The following is a 17,092-nucleotide window of genomic DNA, read 5'->3' as shown; positions in this document are numbered from 1 at the left end:
GTTTCCTGACAATCTGTAAACTTACAAGTACCGACAGCAAATGAAAAACTACTAAAACGACGGCAAAAGTTCCTGTTATCGTTGTAACCCCAAAAATTACACCCCCTATTGAACCCGATTACCTCTCAATTTCCCCAATCGGATGAACTCCGCCTTAGGGGATGTATTCCATGCAATTATAGTCCTATTAAGTACCTGTTAGAAAATGCAAGTGCCCATTTGCTACCCCTTTTGCTCTGTATCGTGCAGTTGATTCGATTTGTTTTATAATGGAAGAGAGCACGTATGTAAAGAACTTTCAAATTGGGGAACAAACCAAACGAACGCAGCATATTGAAAATCGTTTATTACAAAAACACTTGGAATCTGAACATCTACAATGGTACAATCATCAATATCACGATCACGAATATTTGTCTAATTTGAGCTAAAATTATATAAATGTAGCAGCTAACAGCCGTAGAAAAATTGTAGAAAATGTTTATAGATTACAAAAGGTGTGCCACTAAGACTAAGTTAGAGATTATTAGGGAAATTATCCATTTTGCGGCAGAAGTTCTCCATATTTTTGCTGAACTGGAGACAGTCTCTTCTGTAACAAAAAACCCGTAATAAATTAATTAAAACAATACAATATGTGAAAATACACAACACTAATTGTGGATTTTTAGTGCTTATTTATAGTGATTACGCTTTTCTGAGCTAGTTTATGTTTTTTCAGTTCTATGTTTCGCTGCTTTCTGAATTAATTTAAATTAATGGTCATTGTTTGAATAAGTTTAACGATTTTGCAGTGGAAAGTCTATGAAGTGACTTGGTTAATAAGCAGATTGTTGTCACCCAGTACGAAACAAGCGCGTGTAATTATCCACTGCATTTATAAATTTTTAAGTAGTTAAACATACGTACCTTCGTAATAAATAGCCTCTTTTCGAACCGTGTAATTAGTAAGGGCGACATGTAATTCGCATAAAATTACGGTACCATCTATAAGACTGTCCGAACTTATGGATATTTCCACGTCAAATAGTCCACTTGGTGTTTCTTGGTACTTTAAGGTAACGTTCTCAGCTTCACTGCAAAAAGTTTCATATTAATCATATTTCAAATAAGAACCAAAAATTTGCTTACCTGCTGTTTAAATACAATCGCATTTCGGGCTTAGGGTAAACTTGCTCAGCGTAGCACAGAACTTTCGAGTTTCTTTCACTGCGGTACCATACTGGAGGGTACTTTAGTTCCAATGATTTTTCTGGAACTGAAAAAATCTTAATAATTACATTGTTCCTAAAGTTAGTGGTTAGCTTATGGTGGGGTGTTAAAAAGCTAAGTAAACATGCATACATTTATGATTAAATTTGATTAATATTTAAGGTGTCCCGTAAATAGATGATCAAAATGGTCTTACGGCGTTCTTTAACTCGAAAAAACAACAATTTCTAAAACGTGATTCCAAAGTTCTCAAAAAAGTTAAATTTTACAAAAGATTGTAAAAGAGTAAGTTGGTTCAAAAAAATACTAGAACCATATAATAAGGCAAGAATTGAGCGCATAATAAACACTCGTACAAAATTAAGAACTTGACTTTTTCATATGAATTTGAGAATTTAAATTTTTTCAAGTTTCAAGGCGTGCAAACCTTCTTTGTTAAGATTTAATTGCTACAAATGTTTTTATTTGCTTGTTTAGAACCCAAGTCAAGTACATCTGAATTAAATATTCTACATCTATATTGAACTAGCCGGAAGAAAATGTTTAGTGATAACATTTTCTTCATACTTTGTTTTTTGCTATTTCTTTGTCTTTTCTTCTTTCGATTCCATTTATCTTAAGAAATTGCCATCCACTTTGTTCAATTTCCTCAAATAAAATCAAAGTTGTGTACAAGAGTGGCAGAATGAAAGGCGTATTAAAACGGCGAACCAATTTTCAAATTAAAGCTAATGTTGAAACATACACATATACGTTGTTGGATTTTAGTAAATCTAACAGAAGAGAAAAACGAAAAAAAAAAGAATGGTTCAAGTTGAAAGACCACAAAGTTGCTTTTGCCGTTAATGGAATATTACGAGCTAATTAAATGCTTTACGGGATTCCAAAAAAAACCTCGTAAAGTGCATTATGCTCCTAAATTAGCAGAGAAAACTAATAAATATTTTACAGCCCATCAACTTATCTTTTAAAAAAATTCCAGCTCCATAACAACGTTGCATTTCATCGTTCGTTTATGATTTAATGTTATTTATGTAATATATTTACCTATACCTCAAAACTCGATTTAAATGGCGTGTTATTGGTTACCACTCAACTGGTTATTTAAAAAAACATTTAAACTGAAAATTACGTTTTTTACGAAATCTATGCTACTTAGCATGATCTAAAATGTAACAAAACTAATGTCTAAAAATGTACAAAACATCGCTTTCTTTCTTCAAAACATCCATATTCATATGCTTGGGGCCTTGTTTCAAAAAGTATGTTTTAGGCATATTTAGTGAGCTGAATTTAAGGGCGTTAATTAAGTATCCTGTTTTATAATTATATTTTATAAATAAAAAGTTCAAAGGCATTAGCGAGTGCAAAGATGGATCAAGAACCTTGCGGGCCGTAAGCCCTAAATATTTTAGGCCTCTTCTCTTTTAACGGCGGAATAAAAATCTTTGATGATTTATGTTTAATCGTTTAAAAGTATTTAAGTTGCACATAAAATGCGAAAATGGGTCGAAGATGTTTTGCTATAAACATAAATAGCAAAAGCCTTAACACATAAAGCTTGGGGCCTTACAGAAACTGCGGCCTTAAAACACGCGCTTCATTGGCTTTATGTAAAACTTCAATAATACATACTCCTGTATGTATTTGAAATCGTAATTTTTTAAGTAGGACTCACTCAACATTGGCAAAAATCTTGTATATTTACACATCTCTTAGAACTTTCTATTTATTTTACCAATTATATCATTTATCTTGTATGAATAAGCGGAAAGGAAAAGACACCATTTAAAATATTCTTCCGATAAAGCACATTAATTTATAGTCGATTATAAATTTGGCTCGTGCTTCCCGCTTAATTAATTCGATAAATTATTTATTTTCCCAAACCGCGTTAACAAAATAATTTGATTCATTCATAAATTATCAGATGATTTTTTCCTTCATTTTTATCTAACTGAATAAATAAAATATTATGATCGGGTGATATCAATTGCTAGCACAAACCAAAATAGCGCATTGCAACATAGACAATAATAAACTTTGACTAATGTTTATAACAATTTGGTGCGTTTCCAGTGGGGATCTCAAACGGATTCGGTCAAATAAGCTACATTTTTGCTAAATATCGTTGCTAAATCAAATACAAAACATATTTGCGGGACCAAACTGAAATAAATCACCAAAATCGACCAAAAATTCCCAAAAATTTGATTTTAATATAAACTTTTAAGAGCAATGCAAAATATTGGTGACCTCCATGGAAACGTTTCCGCCCTACGGTTGCCATACGTTTCACAACATGGCAACATCGATTTCTGCACATTTCCTCTAATTCTAGGGTAACATTCGTCCCAGCTGTGAACTGTTACTTTGACAGTGCAGTTGTGATTTTCCACGTTTATTTATTTTTGATATTAGTGATTTGTGGATGGTTTTATGTGAGAATGTTGTGCTAAAAATGGTGGAAATCAGGGGAAGAAAATTGGTGGATTTCTTAGGCAAACTGCAATCTCGTGTAAGTAGAGGTTCAATGGTAATTAAGGTTATATTTTGCTATGGAGGGTTTGTTTTGCTGAAGATTTTTGCTTAGAGATTATGGGAAATCTATGAAATTTAGGCAAATACCAGAGGCAGGCGATGTATGCAACTTCTAGCATACAGAATATTTTAAATGCCCATGAATTTATTTGTCATTTCCTTTTTTTAATAACTTCTTCAGCTTCTCAAAATCAGCTACTTTAAAAAATCCTCAATAGATGTTCAGTTATATGGTCCGACATTATACTCCCATTTTACAAACTTCTATGTGAACACATTCCGGTATGAGGATTTCCTGTTAAATGCCCTGTTTTGCCCAAGAAATTGAAGGAATAATTCAAGTCCCTTGCCCTGATTTGCTTCCAAATTGTACTAAGCTTGTGCAAATACGTAGTAAGAATTTTAATCAATTAGAGCTTTATTTAATAGAAGTTTTGGAGGCTTACACATAAATAATTTGAGTTAAACGAGCAGTCAACTTTAAAGCAAAAATTTGAGCACATTGACTGCAACACTTTAATTCTTCCACCCTGAATTCTAGATTCATTGATTAAATGGTCGTTATCAGTTGAGTTAAGTAAAGGTATGTAAACATATCACTAGTATTACTGTGTAAACTACATCATTCAGAAATTCCCATCATATAGTCTTATCTGCATTATTACTAATCTATTAAAAATAAATTCATCAACACCTAGATTCGATCAGTAAACTAAAATTGATTCATCCAGAACAAACAAATACTTGGAAAATGAAACTTGCACTTTTTTATAGTAAGTTTCAAAGTAACCACCGAGTGAAAAGACCCTGCAAATATAGGTCGAATGCAATGCAATGCAATTCATTTAATTTCATATAAAAATATTAAAGTACAATCAAGTTTATACATCGAACAAAAAGAAAAGGCATAAACTTCATAACGAAAAAAGTAACATTTCCTGAAACTTTTTGATCAAGAAGTTCCCCTAAAATTTATTTTTTTTACTTCTTCTCGACATGCAATAAGTTACATCATTTTCTGTTAATTCGAAGCAGTTCATTTGATTAAAAAACAAACCGAGTAGGTCAATTTTGATATGAGAGACTTTAAGGGAATCTTTTGATGAAGTGAATTTGACGCCTAATCGGAAACTTTTTATGAAACTACATAGTTTTAATTGGGAAAGAGCGCCTGAGGAATTTTTGAAAAAGTCAATTTTTATTAAATTAGTTAGATTAGAGTTTCTTTTCTTAACGATATTTTGAGAGAACGACGATTGCACCTCCCACAGTTTAAAATTAATTTGTTTTATGGTGTAGAACATTCCCTCAAAATCTCACAGAATAAAGTAAAACAGCTCATTGAAAAGGTCAATCGATTTGATCATGCACATGTTTTGGATATTTGAAGACGCTTTTTATGAAGTGCACTTTTTGTGTTAGTGTTGTTTTTTACTTTAAAATTGAACCACCCTGCATAAGATAAAAAACATTTTTTTAATGTAGCGAGTTGTACGAAAGTTTTTATGAAGATTTTCGAAAAATCAGTTAAAAAAACTAAAAGGTGTATTTTACTTAATTATGACACAAGTGTCTTCTTGACGGTAACACAAAATATTCTCATTTAATCGCGTTTCTTATCTAAGGAAAAATATTATTATTTTTTTCTATTATGTCAACAATCACCCCCCGAATATATTGACTTCCATTTAAAACATCCTGTAAAGGAACATTTCACTTCATTTTAAGTGGGCCGGTTATAATCCTTGCCTAAGGGATGGTGAGTGTTTTTAAAACACCCTGTACTTTGTGTTTTAATATTTTTTTAATTTTATTTCGTGACGACTTTTTCCAGTAGATCTTTCTGATATTGTCGTCTAATTTCGTCTGAAGATTTTTGACAGAACTTGTTCTAATGCAACAGTTAAGTTCTGGTCCCAAAATATCAGTGCAAAAAAAAAGTCGGCCGTGAACGTTTTTGAATAAATGAGCAGATCAAACTTGAAAACCTGTTTTTGATTGCTTAAATTGTAAAGGTAGCGAATTGACATTGTTAATTTTTGATTTACAAACATTTCGTTTTCATCATCGTTCAACCGAAAATCGGTTTAGAATCGTCCTAAAAGCTAGGTTGTTGGATGCAACAATTTTTTATTGTATAAAATACAAGTGCAATTGTTGTTGTGCAAGTAATACACTATATAAATGTGCATGTTCTCTTCGACGTCTACTATGATATTTTCTTCGGAAATAAGAAAGCTGAAATTGATTTTTTCCATTAAATTAACGGGTATGTTGAATATAATTAGATTCGCATTATATAATTTGAATTTCTACGCTTTTAAATGTCAGTCTGACTCGCAGTATGGCCAATTACTAATTAATTATGGCAATGAACTTTCTGTGCAGCCAAATTAATTCTGTAAGTACATACTTACTATAACACTAAGTACTTAAATGTATGGTATTGGTTTGCGCTCATTAAACATTCATTAGAAATTTTAAGTTTATATTATATTCATGTTTTGTAATTGCCTTTCTTATGAAAAAAATTACTTTTGTCACGCGATTATGGGTTTGAAATCAACCTATTGAAGTGAAATATTGGAATAAAGTACTTAATTTAAACTTTCATCTTGAAGAACAGCGTACTTAATAAAATAATTTTCACTTAAAACAAGGAATAACGACGAAAGGTTTCAATAAGTGTACGTCATTGTTGATGAAAAGATGGCAATGAAATATTGTTTTTGAGTTGTATTTTGTTTAAGTAAAGAAATTTCTTATCAAAATTTTCCATTTTTCATTCACATCCCCAGCGTAATATGATGTGGTTTTGCCTTTTGAACTGTAACGATTTTTTCCTTAAAATAAATTTGCGTAATTTCAGGGGCAGAAAGGCCGGTTTGATGGATAGCATCTTTCGAAAGAAATGAAGATGATTACTATTATTATTATAAAATTGCCTTGAAATTTTGTATTCGACTATTTTCTCTAATATTGTTATTTCAGAACCAGGCGAGTTCTGTAAAAAATTACGGTTTCCTAGCGTCGAAAAATCACCCTGCATACAAGTAATCTGATGCAAAACTTCTAATAAAAAAAATAACGGTTAATTAAACTGGTTTCCACTCGATACTCAAAGTAGCTGTGGATGTATTAAATTGTTTTCAATCAATTTTTTCCGCCCATCAAGTGCATAATAATTATTAGTGGATTATTTCCATTCAAATCTATAAACAATGGACGTTATTGGACATCACTTAAATGACCTTGTTGTATACCGCGCAATTTACTTTTGCATCGTAAATCGAGATTTTATTTAATTAACATAAAAACGGACTTTGTTAATTCATTATTCTAATTAAAATGTTTCAAACAAAACGTGACATAGCTAGTGCAGTGGGCCAGTCAAGTGAGTGAAAATACACTTAAGTATTTTCATTGCAAAAAAACAACTTTATAAAAATTGGATGCGTTAAAGTGTCTTTAATTTCCCAGTTGTTTTAAGGTGAATGTGAGTATCAGTGTATTTTAATTTTTAATTGTTCAACCCGATTTCAATCAATGGCAGTTTAAGTTTTGAGTAGTTTTATATGTAAACTTTCATATCTAAGAGTCGGTACATCTTGTTTGTATTTGATGAAAATTTTTAAGTCTTACTGAAATTCTTAATCAATTGTCTTGTAAGCATTTTGAACTACCTAATAAGTAACTACAATAAAATATTTAGTCGGATTATTCAGAACGACTCTTAAAGAAAATGATAATTTTAATAATGTAGCTAATTTTAACTATATCAAATTAAATGGCGAAAACCGGGTGCCGAAAATCTTCAATTGACTGGTTTCAAATCATAAATTTTGCTTATGCCCCCAAAAAAGCCACAATAAAAACTGGTAGTTACATAAGTGGGTTTGCGCTTCTTATCTTATTTCAAGTGGAAAGTATTTCCGCTTTGGTTATTGTCGTTTTCTATTATTTGCATAATGAATGGCTCTAATGCATTTTCCGCTACAATTACAATCTCCGTCAGCATGCGTAATTAATAATGCATTCAAGTACGGTATTTTCCACAGTTGGTAAAGGTGGTTAATTTAATAATAATAATAAAAAAGGAGAGTCAGACTGTATAGATAATTATAGACCAATAAGTTTGCTTCCCAGTTTTTCTATATGCATGAGATTAATTAAATTGTAAACATTCTTAACATGTACCGGCATGGTTTGATTAAAGGAGAATCAACTCAAAGGGCCATACTTTAATTTATGAAAAAAGTAATGTTTTATGTAGATAAGATGCCGCTAGATGGATGATGTTAATTGGGAAATTAAATTAATGTTCATTAGGAAAATGGGGAATAGGAGGAAATGTAAACAGATGCTATCAACTTCATACCTGCGACCGGCAAATTTTCCTTGGAAATTTCCTTTGAAATCGGAAATTTTATTAAGTAGTAAAAATAATACGTTTACGTAAAATTTGGGGCAAGCAGGCAACAAGTTGACTACTCCGCCCGCGTTTACCGCATTTAACATCGTCCATTATTGGCCTACCAAAATAAAAACATTTCCACTTGATCCGTCCATTCATGAGATGTTAGTGGCAGAACCGGAGAAATCTGAACCTTCAGGTGTTTTAAAATCTCCAAAAAATTCGAAAATAAATACAGAAACTTTCTCCGGTAAAGAATGTAATTTTTATCAAGAGGACCGCCAAAGTTTCAAGACTGAGAACAAGGAGATTGATGATCGTCGATCAAGAGTTTTGGTGGTCTGGGATTTTATTTATGTTGTATTAGCTTTAGCCAAAATGTGTGTTTGCCAAAACATGTGTCATTTTTTTCGCAAATATTCATTAAACTTGATGCTCTTCATTAAAATTCCCAAAATTATCCCACCACATATTTGTTACCAAAATGTAAACCTCATGAGAAATGGAAAAACTTAATTAAGCTAATTGATTTTACAAACTTGTTTAAACCAGGAACGAGAAAAATTACCTAAGTATAAGTATTAAGAGAAGGAGTGTATCACATTATCTTGTTTAAAAACTCCCTGTTAATTGTAACTTTACAAGACTGAGCGTTGTTTTCCAATTTTTTCCGGGATATGTCATAAATAAGTGTTAAGTACCTTTTCGTGTTGAGCAACCCAGTATATTTACAGTTCTATGTACGATGTACATTCCATCTTTAGTAACCCGGTTATAAACTGTTTATTATTATTTCGAACGCAGGGATGATCAACTCTTAACATCAACTTATCAATGTAAATAATACAAGTGGATAAAGCGTGTTCCAATTAGAACAAAGTCAAATAGTCGGCTTAGTAGATTTTTTTGTAAAGTACGGTTCAATATACCTGAGTCATTTATCTAGGGCGATTTGGTTAAAGCTTGCAAATATTTGAGCAGTTGATTAATGAAAAACATGTAGATGGCATTTCAAGTTTGGTAAATTGTAAAGTGCTGTAAACGCTCCAGATTGTTACTTAAGGACTTACTTAACTACTTAAGGACTGATCATTATCTGAATTCCGAAGCTTGATGAAAAAGTTTGCTGTTCTGTACGAAAGCCAAATTTCTAAGCTATGATCTATATTTAATAATCTGGCTTTAACCCAAATCGAATTATGTCCAGGTTTCGGCCGATTGCTTGTATAAATCAGGATGGAGTTATATACGTATTTCAACACAAACACATTGTGAACATGGAAAACACGTGAATATTTCATTTTGATTCGTTTTATGTAAGCAATTATTGAGTGTGGTTTGAGGCTGCAAATTGATCGCATCAAGTACCTATTGACTCAACAAAGAACACGTTTATTTTCGGATTTGTATATTTTCGCTTTATTTTCATTGCAGGTGACGATGGTTTGAACGCTACCAACTGAAATCAGCTCCAAATCATATGTATTTGCTGTTTTTCAATTGCTTCCAAAAGACTTCCAAATTCTACAGAGCCACTGAATAAATCTGAACTTATTTTATATCAAACTTTTACCTTCACACCAATATTACATTATTTATGGACTGATTTTATATATTAAGAAAATACAATAGAAAAATGACTGATAATTTAGAAAATTACGGAGGCAGCAGGCTCTTGGAGGGTCTGAGTGGCTACACCAGTTTGCACTTGGATCAGCTGAATTTTTTAGTATCGCAACTTGTAGCCTTGACTATTGCTGCCCTGTATAGGTAAGCATTGATTTAGCAGAATTACTGGAATTTTGCGAATATGGGTTTTTTTATGCAGAACGTTGTTGGGACCGGCAAAAGTTAGCCCTAAAGTTCGACACGTTTTTGGACTTTTGTTTGGATTATGGATGTCGTATTTTTGCTTCGGCTATCAAGCTCTACATCTTGCAGGATTGCCGGCGGCTTGTTATCTGGTAGGTTTCTTAAAGCGCAATTTTTTAAATCCTGTTGTTGCTTGGTAAATTTATTATTATCCTTCCAAGTACGCAGCTTAGATAAGCTTGTTTATGTACTGTTGTCCGATTGTTTTGTCGGCTAAAGCCGTTATTTATATACATACAGTAATAATCAGGAGTCAAAAATTATTTTCACTGTAACATTAACAACTAAGTTGACCTAAATTACCCCTATTTTTACTAAATATGTTTAATGACGTATTTTTTTTGCTTCTAGGTGATTTTGACCCAAAATCCATCCATAATGCACGGCGCTGTTCTTTTCACTGCCATCTTATACCTTTCAATGATACATCTGTACAGGCAACTGTTTGATGACAGTTCTTTCGGCTTGGACATAAGTGGGCCCTTAATGGTGATTACGCAAAAAGTGACCAGTTTGGCATTCAGTTTGCACGATGGTATGGTGGAGAACGACGAAAAATTGACGGAAACTCAGCGATCTTACGCTTTGAAGAAGGTTCCTAATTTACTGGAGTTTTTTAGGTAAGAAACCAAATCCCGAAAGAATGTTGGTTTAAAACAGTGTTTTATTTTTGGTATACATGATGGCTATTCGTGCAGTTATGATTGTCAAGTTTTTTCAGTTTATTATCTTAAAAGCGAACTTTTCGATCAAAATTAGGCACTTTAAGTTAAAAGTGTGGGGAAACGGTCATATTGATGGAAAATAGGTTTGGATAGAAATACATATATAAAATATTTAAAAAAATTACTACTAATATTTTGCTTCAATTAAGCTCATTATCCAGTCATTTTGAACTAACTTGTTAATTTGGTAACAAAATCAAACGACATCTTATTGAGTTTTACTGAAAACAGACTTTTTATCTTTTTTTGTTTATTCAACGTTTTAATCGCGAAAAAAATTATCTAAAGAGTCAACGCTCCCGAGAGATAACCATCGAGTTGTCGTCATCGATAGGCTTCAAAACGTTTTTATTTTCTTCATTTACATCATCTTGTTTTTTCGGTCTTTCAACTTGCAGCAATTGGAGGCGTTGGGTTTTTCGTTTTTCCGTGTTGCCTTCGTTCCTTATTTTGTTTTTTTTTCTGGATCTTATGACTTTTGCCAGTGCTCTTTAATGTACACTTTAATTTTTAGCAACTGACTTTTCTGAATGTTTCCTTTTATGTTTTAAAACACACTTGCCGTCTTTATTTTAATCCATCAATCGGTCTGTGTTTAAAATCTGACTACTTTCGCTTGTAAATACTTTATATTGGGAAAAATGTATAATCTTCGCAATTTTGTTGCTCTATCTGTTCATTTTAATAGAAACATGTTTTTTTTCAGTTACAGCTTAATGTTTCCATCACTCATGGCTGGTCCAGCTATGTTCTACAAAGACTACATAGAGTTCATTGAAGGCAACTCATTAATGGACTTAAAAAAGTCAACGCCGTCCTCTAAGCCAGTTGTGGTGCACGAGCCAAACTTAATGAAAGTTGTGTTCAAGAAACTGGCCTTAGCGATAGTTTGCGCTTTAGTATTCGTGCTATTTCTTCCACGGTTTCCCATAACCCGATTGAAAGACGAGGATTTTATCAATAACACGACATTCACCTATAAGTTTTGGTATTTGTCTGTTGCCACCTCGTTAGTGAGAGCCAAGTATTATTTCGCCTGGACTCTGGCAGATGCGATTTGCAATAACGCCGGAATGGGATGGGATGGAAGTTCTTGGAGCCGATATACCAATGTGGATATTTTCCGCTTCGAATTGGGAACTAGCCTGAAGGAGAGCATTGAAGCCTGGAATAAGGGCACAAACCAGTGGCTTCGTTTCATAGTGTACAAGAGATCGAGCAGCTACTCGACTTTAGCAACATTCGCGTTGAGCGCAATTTGGCATGGTTTTTACCCTGGCTACTACATCACATTTTTAAGCGGGGCTTTGTTCACATTCGCTTCCAGAACCATGCATCGACATCTCAGGCCCCACTTTATGTATTCTAGCGAGTCCAAAGTATTATACAACATTATCACTTTTGCCGCCACCAGACTGGTCATGGTTTATATTACTTTTCCATTTGTTTTATTGGAATTTTCCGGCAGCGTTCTCATCTATCACAAACTGTACTGGGTGTTCCACATTTTCGCCTGTCTCACTCTCTGGATGGTACCTCAACTTCTGCCTAAAGATAAAATGGGGGAAATGATTCAGAAAAACGGCATTGCCATAGCATTGAGCAAGGCTGGTCCGTATTCAGAAGCCGTTGGCAAAATTGACTGATTTTATGTATTCACTTTTTCTATGTATTATAATAAAATGCTGCTGACGGATATCTCGAATATATGTAATCTGCCAGAATGGGGTTTTATAACAAATCTTCTGCAATGTCTGCTTTAGTTTTCCAACTTAAAGTCCGTCTTCCACTATTGCTTTGGTGCTAAATGTTTTGGAGGAGTTTTGTTTATTTTTATGATTTTCACGGTTCTAGCAAACCAATAAAGAAGATTTGAGGCAAAAATTTTCAATTAAAAGCTACATCGAATATTTAACGTGTATCTTCTGATATTTACCACATCTGAACGGAATTATTTCTTTTACAATTTAGTGATGAGCGTCGGCTTGAGGTTTGGGTTTAATCTGTCAATAACAACGTTTTAATGTTACTAAAATGAGGCTTTTTTAATAAACGGGTTTAGCGAGTGCCTTGTTTGCATGCAGTGAAGTTCAAATGAAGACGAGCGACCTGACTAGTTTAAATCGAATGTACATACACAAGAAAATGTCTGAAACAACAAGGTATTTATTTTATACTGCTAATGACCAAAAGGCAGATTAAAGCACACACCAACTTTATTTTATAGGATAATCTACTTATTGATTGATATTGATATATGCCTTCCCATATATTTTGTTCCAAATGTACATTGATCAAATAAAGGCAAATGCTACTGCGATTTTTTTAATATATTGTAAATACTAAATGTCAAGATTTATATGAAATGTTTATAACTTTTTGTTATACAATAAAAATGCTTTAATATAAAAAAAAAACAGTGTCGTTTTATTCGAGTGACTTACCGAAAACCAGCATCCGTTTAGTTTGAGTGTCTTCGCTGCTAAACGTTGAAACCGAACACGTGAAGTTTCCAGCCAGCTCAGGACTGAGTTGGATAATTTTTAGAGCCCTGTGGACCATGTAGCGATCCTCAGATGCCCTGAATGTCAAATCTAGGCGGCCTTTGAGAATACCTTAAAAGGATTTGGTTAATTTAAATGTAAATTGGTTAAATGAGTGCTGCGAAAGAGGCCTTTGATGGAATGAGAAGAATCTGGATTTGGGTGAGTTAGTGTTAATTTAGATTTTCATTATATTTGCTTTTTTAAAGATTAAGTTTGATATGGCGGTTTTCATGACTCGTCATAAATTGAAATATTCAGCCAGTTTAAAGATATGGCGGTTTTTTTAGCAAGACAACTACATTTTTTATGATCATTTCCATCATCGCCCAGTTTTTCCAAATTTTTAAGACCCGATTCGTAGTTGAAAACATTTTTTTTTAAATAGACGGAAAGATGAGAAAAACTTGCGGCGATCGCATTTCTGCTTGAAGTGAAAATGCAATTGTAACTATCAAATCGTGTATTTAACAATAAGCCCAGATTGCCCAGAAAGGAACATAAAATAATAAAATTGTTTTAAGTAAGTATACGATATCTTAGTGAAAATTGCATTTTCAGGCAAACAATTTGTTTTAACAAAGTGAGAAAATAACATGAAAATTGAAAATGTAAGCGAATTCTAATTTCTTCCTCCAATAATCTCCCGACACGAAATTTCGTTCAGTTTTTCGATTCCCTCGTGTTAACTTTTACATTTTATTTCGCAAACTGCCCAGTTTTGGATGATCTATATTAATTAATGTATTAATGTATACACTCGACAATATTTTATTTGTTGAATACATATTTTTATCTTCAAAATCTGTGAGTGTCCAGTGGCTCACAAATACAAACGTGCACAATTTACTTCACGAATCTTCAGCGAAAGAAAATGATTGAAACCAGAACTAATAATCCGATTTGAGTAAATAACGTCTCACCTAATTCTTGAGGTTTGGCATCAGGGATCCACTGATAAACCGGATAAAGTCGTTCATTAAAAAACCACTTAACCACCAATCCTTCGTCTTTTGGGAATTCTAAGGAATAGTCGCAGTCCAGAATAATGGGCGACGATGCCGGCGATGCGATTTCCGGCACAAGAAGTTGATTGATTTTAACAGAGGATATTTTCTGTATGCCTAAAACGAAGTTAATTGAGATAAACATTTATACAGTGATTCATTTTGTTAGAAGATCTTCAAATATATATTTTGTTAAGTAAATTTAGTGAGTTAAATGAAAATATTTTATTGCTCATTTTCTTGTTATTTTTTAATTTATGGCTAAGACTTTAATTAAATAATTATATCGAGGATATAATTAAAAGACACTGAAACGTTGAGTGTGTTTAAAACCATTATAGCTTTAATATTTATATTTTTAAGTTAAGTTAATTTTATTTATTAAGTTAACAGAGGTGGAAAAAAGGTCGTAATTTGAATGTAGGAGGAAAAACTACTGCCTGTTTTCCAATTTTAACGTTTGCCTGCAGACGTTTATAAATTAGAAACTCAAAATAAGGCTTTTTTGCAATAAAAATATTTGTTTTGCATTTAAAGAATTTTCTCTTCTCTCCACTCATTGCCTGCAATTCAAAATCAATTTATTTTAATATTAATGTTCATGTCTCAGTTAACAATCTTGCGATTCCGCATCGCATATCATCGTCCGCACTGTTGCTATTTAAAAATATAAAAAAATAGGGGAAAAATGATTGAATTAAATTTCCAAACGTCCAAAATTGAGCTATTTTGTTTTAGTTGCTCGAACCGGGAAAATTATGTGGTTTCAAAAATCTCAATGGCACAACAGCAACATTAACCACCCTGTTCCACACCTTTTCAAAAATTCAATGAAATTGAATCTAACTTATGATAAATGAACATTTCACTTTTCTGCGTGCTCTAAACTTTGAATGTTTTTCAAATCCCCGCAGCTTGAATATTTGTATTTTTGCTATTTATATTTTACTTTTACGGATTAAGTCTACTGGAGGAGTTCCCGTATTTTTAATGTGAGGGAAAAAACCACTGCCTATTTTACAATTTAAACTTGCTTGCAGATTTTTATAAATTAAAGATAAAAAAGAAGATTTATGAGCTTGATCGGCCTCTTGCATAACAGGCAAAGCGAAATTTCTGTCTTTTAGGAAACTTAGTTTTTTCGTAATAAAACTTAAAATATTTGCATATACATTCGCTTACCTTCACAAAACAATAACAAAAAGCGAACAGAAAAAGTCAATTGCAAATATCCAAACTCCATTGAATAATGATAAATTAACATTACACTTTTCTGTGACTTTCACTAATCACTTCGGCGTAAATAAAGCCTACAAAGATCATATTTCTGCAATTAAAAGTCGGCGTAACTTTTTTTCTAAGACAGGCACGTGTCGACGCTCGTACATTTGCTCAGAAAGGGCGTCGCGACGACACTAACCTTTGAATGAAACCTTGCGTTCGGAAAGGGTTTAAGGCGCATGAAATGTGTTAATTGGTTAAGGGTAAATGCGTTTAAAATTGCATTGCGTTCTTATAATAATAAGCTCCAATGAAAGCTTGTCATTAAACTATTCTGTATAGAGAATGCCCAAGTTAAGTCGAATTTGCTATTCGTTTTCTTTTCATTAGTGCCGATAGAGGATTGACCGAAGCGAAAAACAAATATTTTACAGCCTGTAAAACACTGATAATAGTGTTTGATACAGAATGATGCAAAAATGTATGGAAAATGAAATAATTTTAAACATTGAACATTTTTGCAATATGCCCATTAGAACCACCGGAAATATTTCCATAATCCACTCCAATCGGAATCCATCCTGTACTTTTCCAAATGACTTTCCTTTGTTTGGAAAAACCTTTGATGTAGCCGCGGCACTGAGACGCACCTTCAGAAGAAAAGCGAGCGTTCGCGTGTGTTCTCTGCATTTTTTCTTTAATTAGGCCTTTGGCAAAGGATTTTCAACTCCATCTGAGTGGCTTTTTAAACTGCAATGCCGGCCGCTATTCGCTCTTTAGTGCCTTCAATATCAAAGAGAAGAGAGGTGCAATTTTTCCCGAAGGCACAAAGGTACATTATATGGATCAAAAAGAATTCGGGATAATGCGCTCGAATTTTCCGGCAGCTGATTACGAAAGTACACATGCTAGATTCGCATAAGAATAACTTGTTGCAAAGCAGCAGGAAACTTGTATGGCTTAATGGACWTTTTCTAGATCAAATCGATCATTCGAGTGAGTGAGGTGACCCTCGATCATTCGAGTGAGTGAGGTGACCCTCACTCACTGCTGATTTATCGAGGAAAAAGCTTATTAGGCGATTTTTAATTGGCAGAGTGCGGCTCGCCTAATAAACGAGAAACGGGCGTCTTGGCGCCGCGAAAAAACAAAAGAGAACCACTCGACTGGAGCAGGAAACAAAACACCATCAGTGGCTTCCAATCGAGATCAAAGGCTCCTAGATCAAAGAGAACGGGGTGTAATTGGTAATTAGGGTGGCAGACGCGACAAGAGTCTGTCAAGGGACAGGAAACAAGCCAATGGAAAGTCAGCCACGGTGTGAAAAAAAAATGGATAAAATGGAAATTTTTTCTAAGCCAGTTGTAATTTGGGAAAACTTTGAGTGTCTTGAGCGTCAAAACTAGAAAATGTCTAGTGCTGCTTAGAAAATCAATGCATTTGAAAACAAATTTGCTTGCAGAAGATGCCAGTATTGTTTTTGTTTAGTGATGAGCAAGACTGAGAGTAATAAAGACAAAAAAGCAAGACCGTAATAAGATCAAATCGCAAATTTGA

The 17,092-nt window shown here is 33.2% G+C and overlaps 2 protein-coding genes across 4 annotated transcripts; one reads left to right on the top strand and one right to left on the bottom strand.

Moving 5' to 3' along the window:
- Positions 1–329: 329 nt before the first annotated feature.
- LOC109539674 lies at positions 330–15,715 on the bottom strand. Its single transcript, XM_048668233.1, has 6 exons — positions 15,497–15,715; positions 14,231–14,431; positions 13,209–13,379; positions 1,132–1,258; positions 910–1,076; positions 330–592 (listed from the first exon to the last, which is right to left on the bottom strand). The coding sequence occupies exons 1-6, from the start codon at positions 15,576–15,578 to the stop codon at positions 489–491; spliced, it is 852 nt and encodes a 283-aa protein (XP_048524190.1). The 5' UTR covers positions 15,579–15,715; the 3' UTR covers positions 330–488.
- LOC109539747 (lysophospholipid acyltransferase 6) lies at positions 3,527–13,084 on the top strand. Of its 3 annotated transcripts, none has more exons than XM_019907717.2 (5): positions 3,527–3,730; positions 9,602–9,937; positions 9,996–10,131; positions 10,391–10,659; positions 11,471–13,084. In XM_019907717.2, exons 2-5 carry the CDS (start codon positions 9,804–9,806, stop codon positions 12,408–12,410), a joined length of 1,479 nt encoding a protein of 492 aa, XP_019763276.1. In that variant the 5' UTR covers positions 3,527–3,730; positions 9,602–9,803; the 3' UTR covers positions 12,411–13,084. The 3 variants fall into 3 exon arrangements, with proteins under 3 accessions (XP_019763276.1, XP_019763279.1, XP_019763278.1); XM_019907720.2 differs by lacking the exon at positions 3,527–3,730 and adding an exon at positions 7,098–7,249; XM_019907719.2 differs by lacking the exon at positions 3,527–3,730 and adding an exon at positions 9,375–9,483.
- Positions 15,716–17,092: the final 1,377 nt, after the last annotated feature.

The sequence above is a fragment of the Dendroctonus ponderosae genome, unplaced genomic scaffold (genome assembly GCF_020466585.1).
Source record: "Dendroctonus ponderosae isolate FM_Combo_2020 unplaced genomic scaffold, Dpon_F_20191213v2 Dpon_F_20191213_7, whole genome shotgun sequence".
Taxonomy (NCBI): Eukaryota; Metazoa; Arthropoda; class Insecta; order Coleoptera; family Curculionidae; genus Dendroctonus; species Dendroctonus ponderosae.
This window is presented reverse-complemented; position numbering and strand designations above follow the sequence as displayed.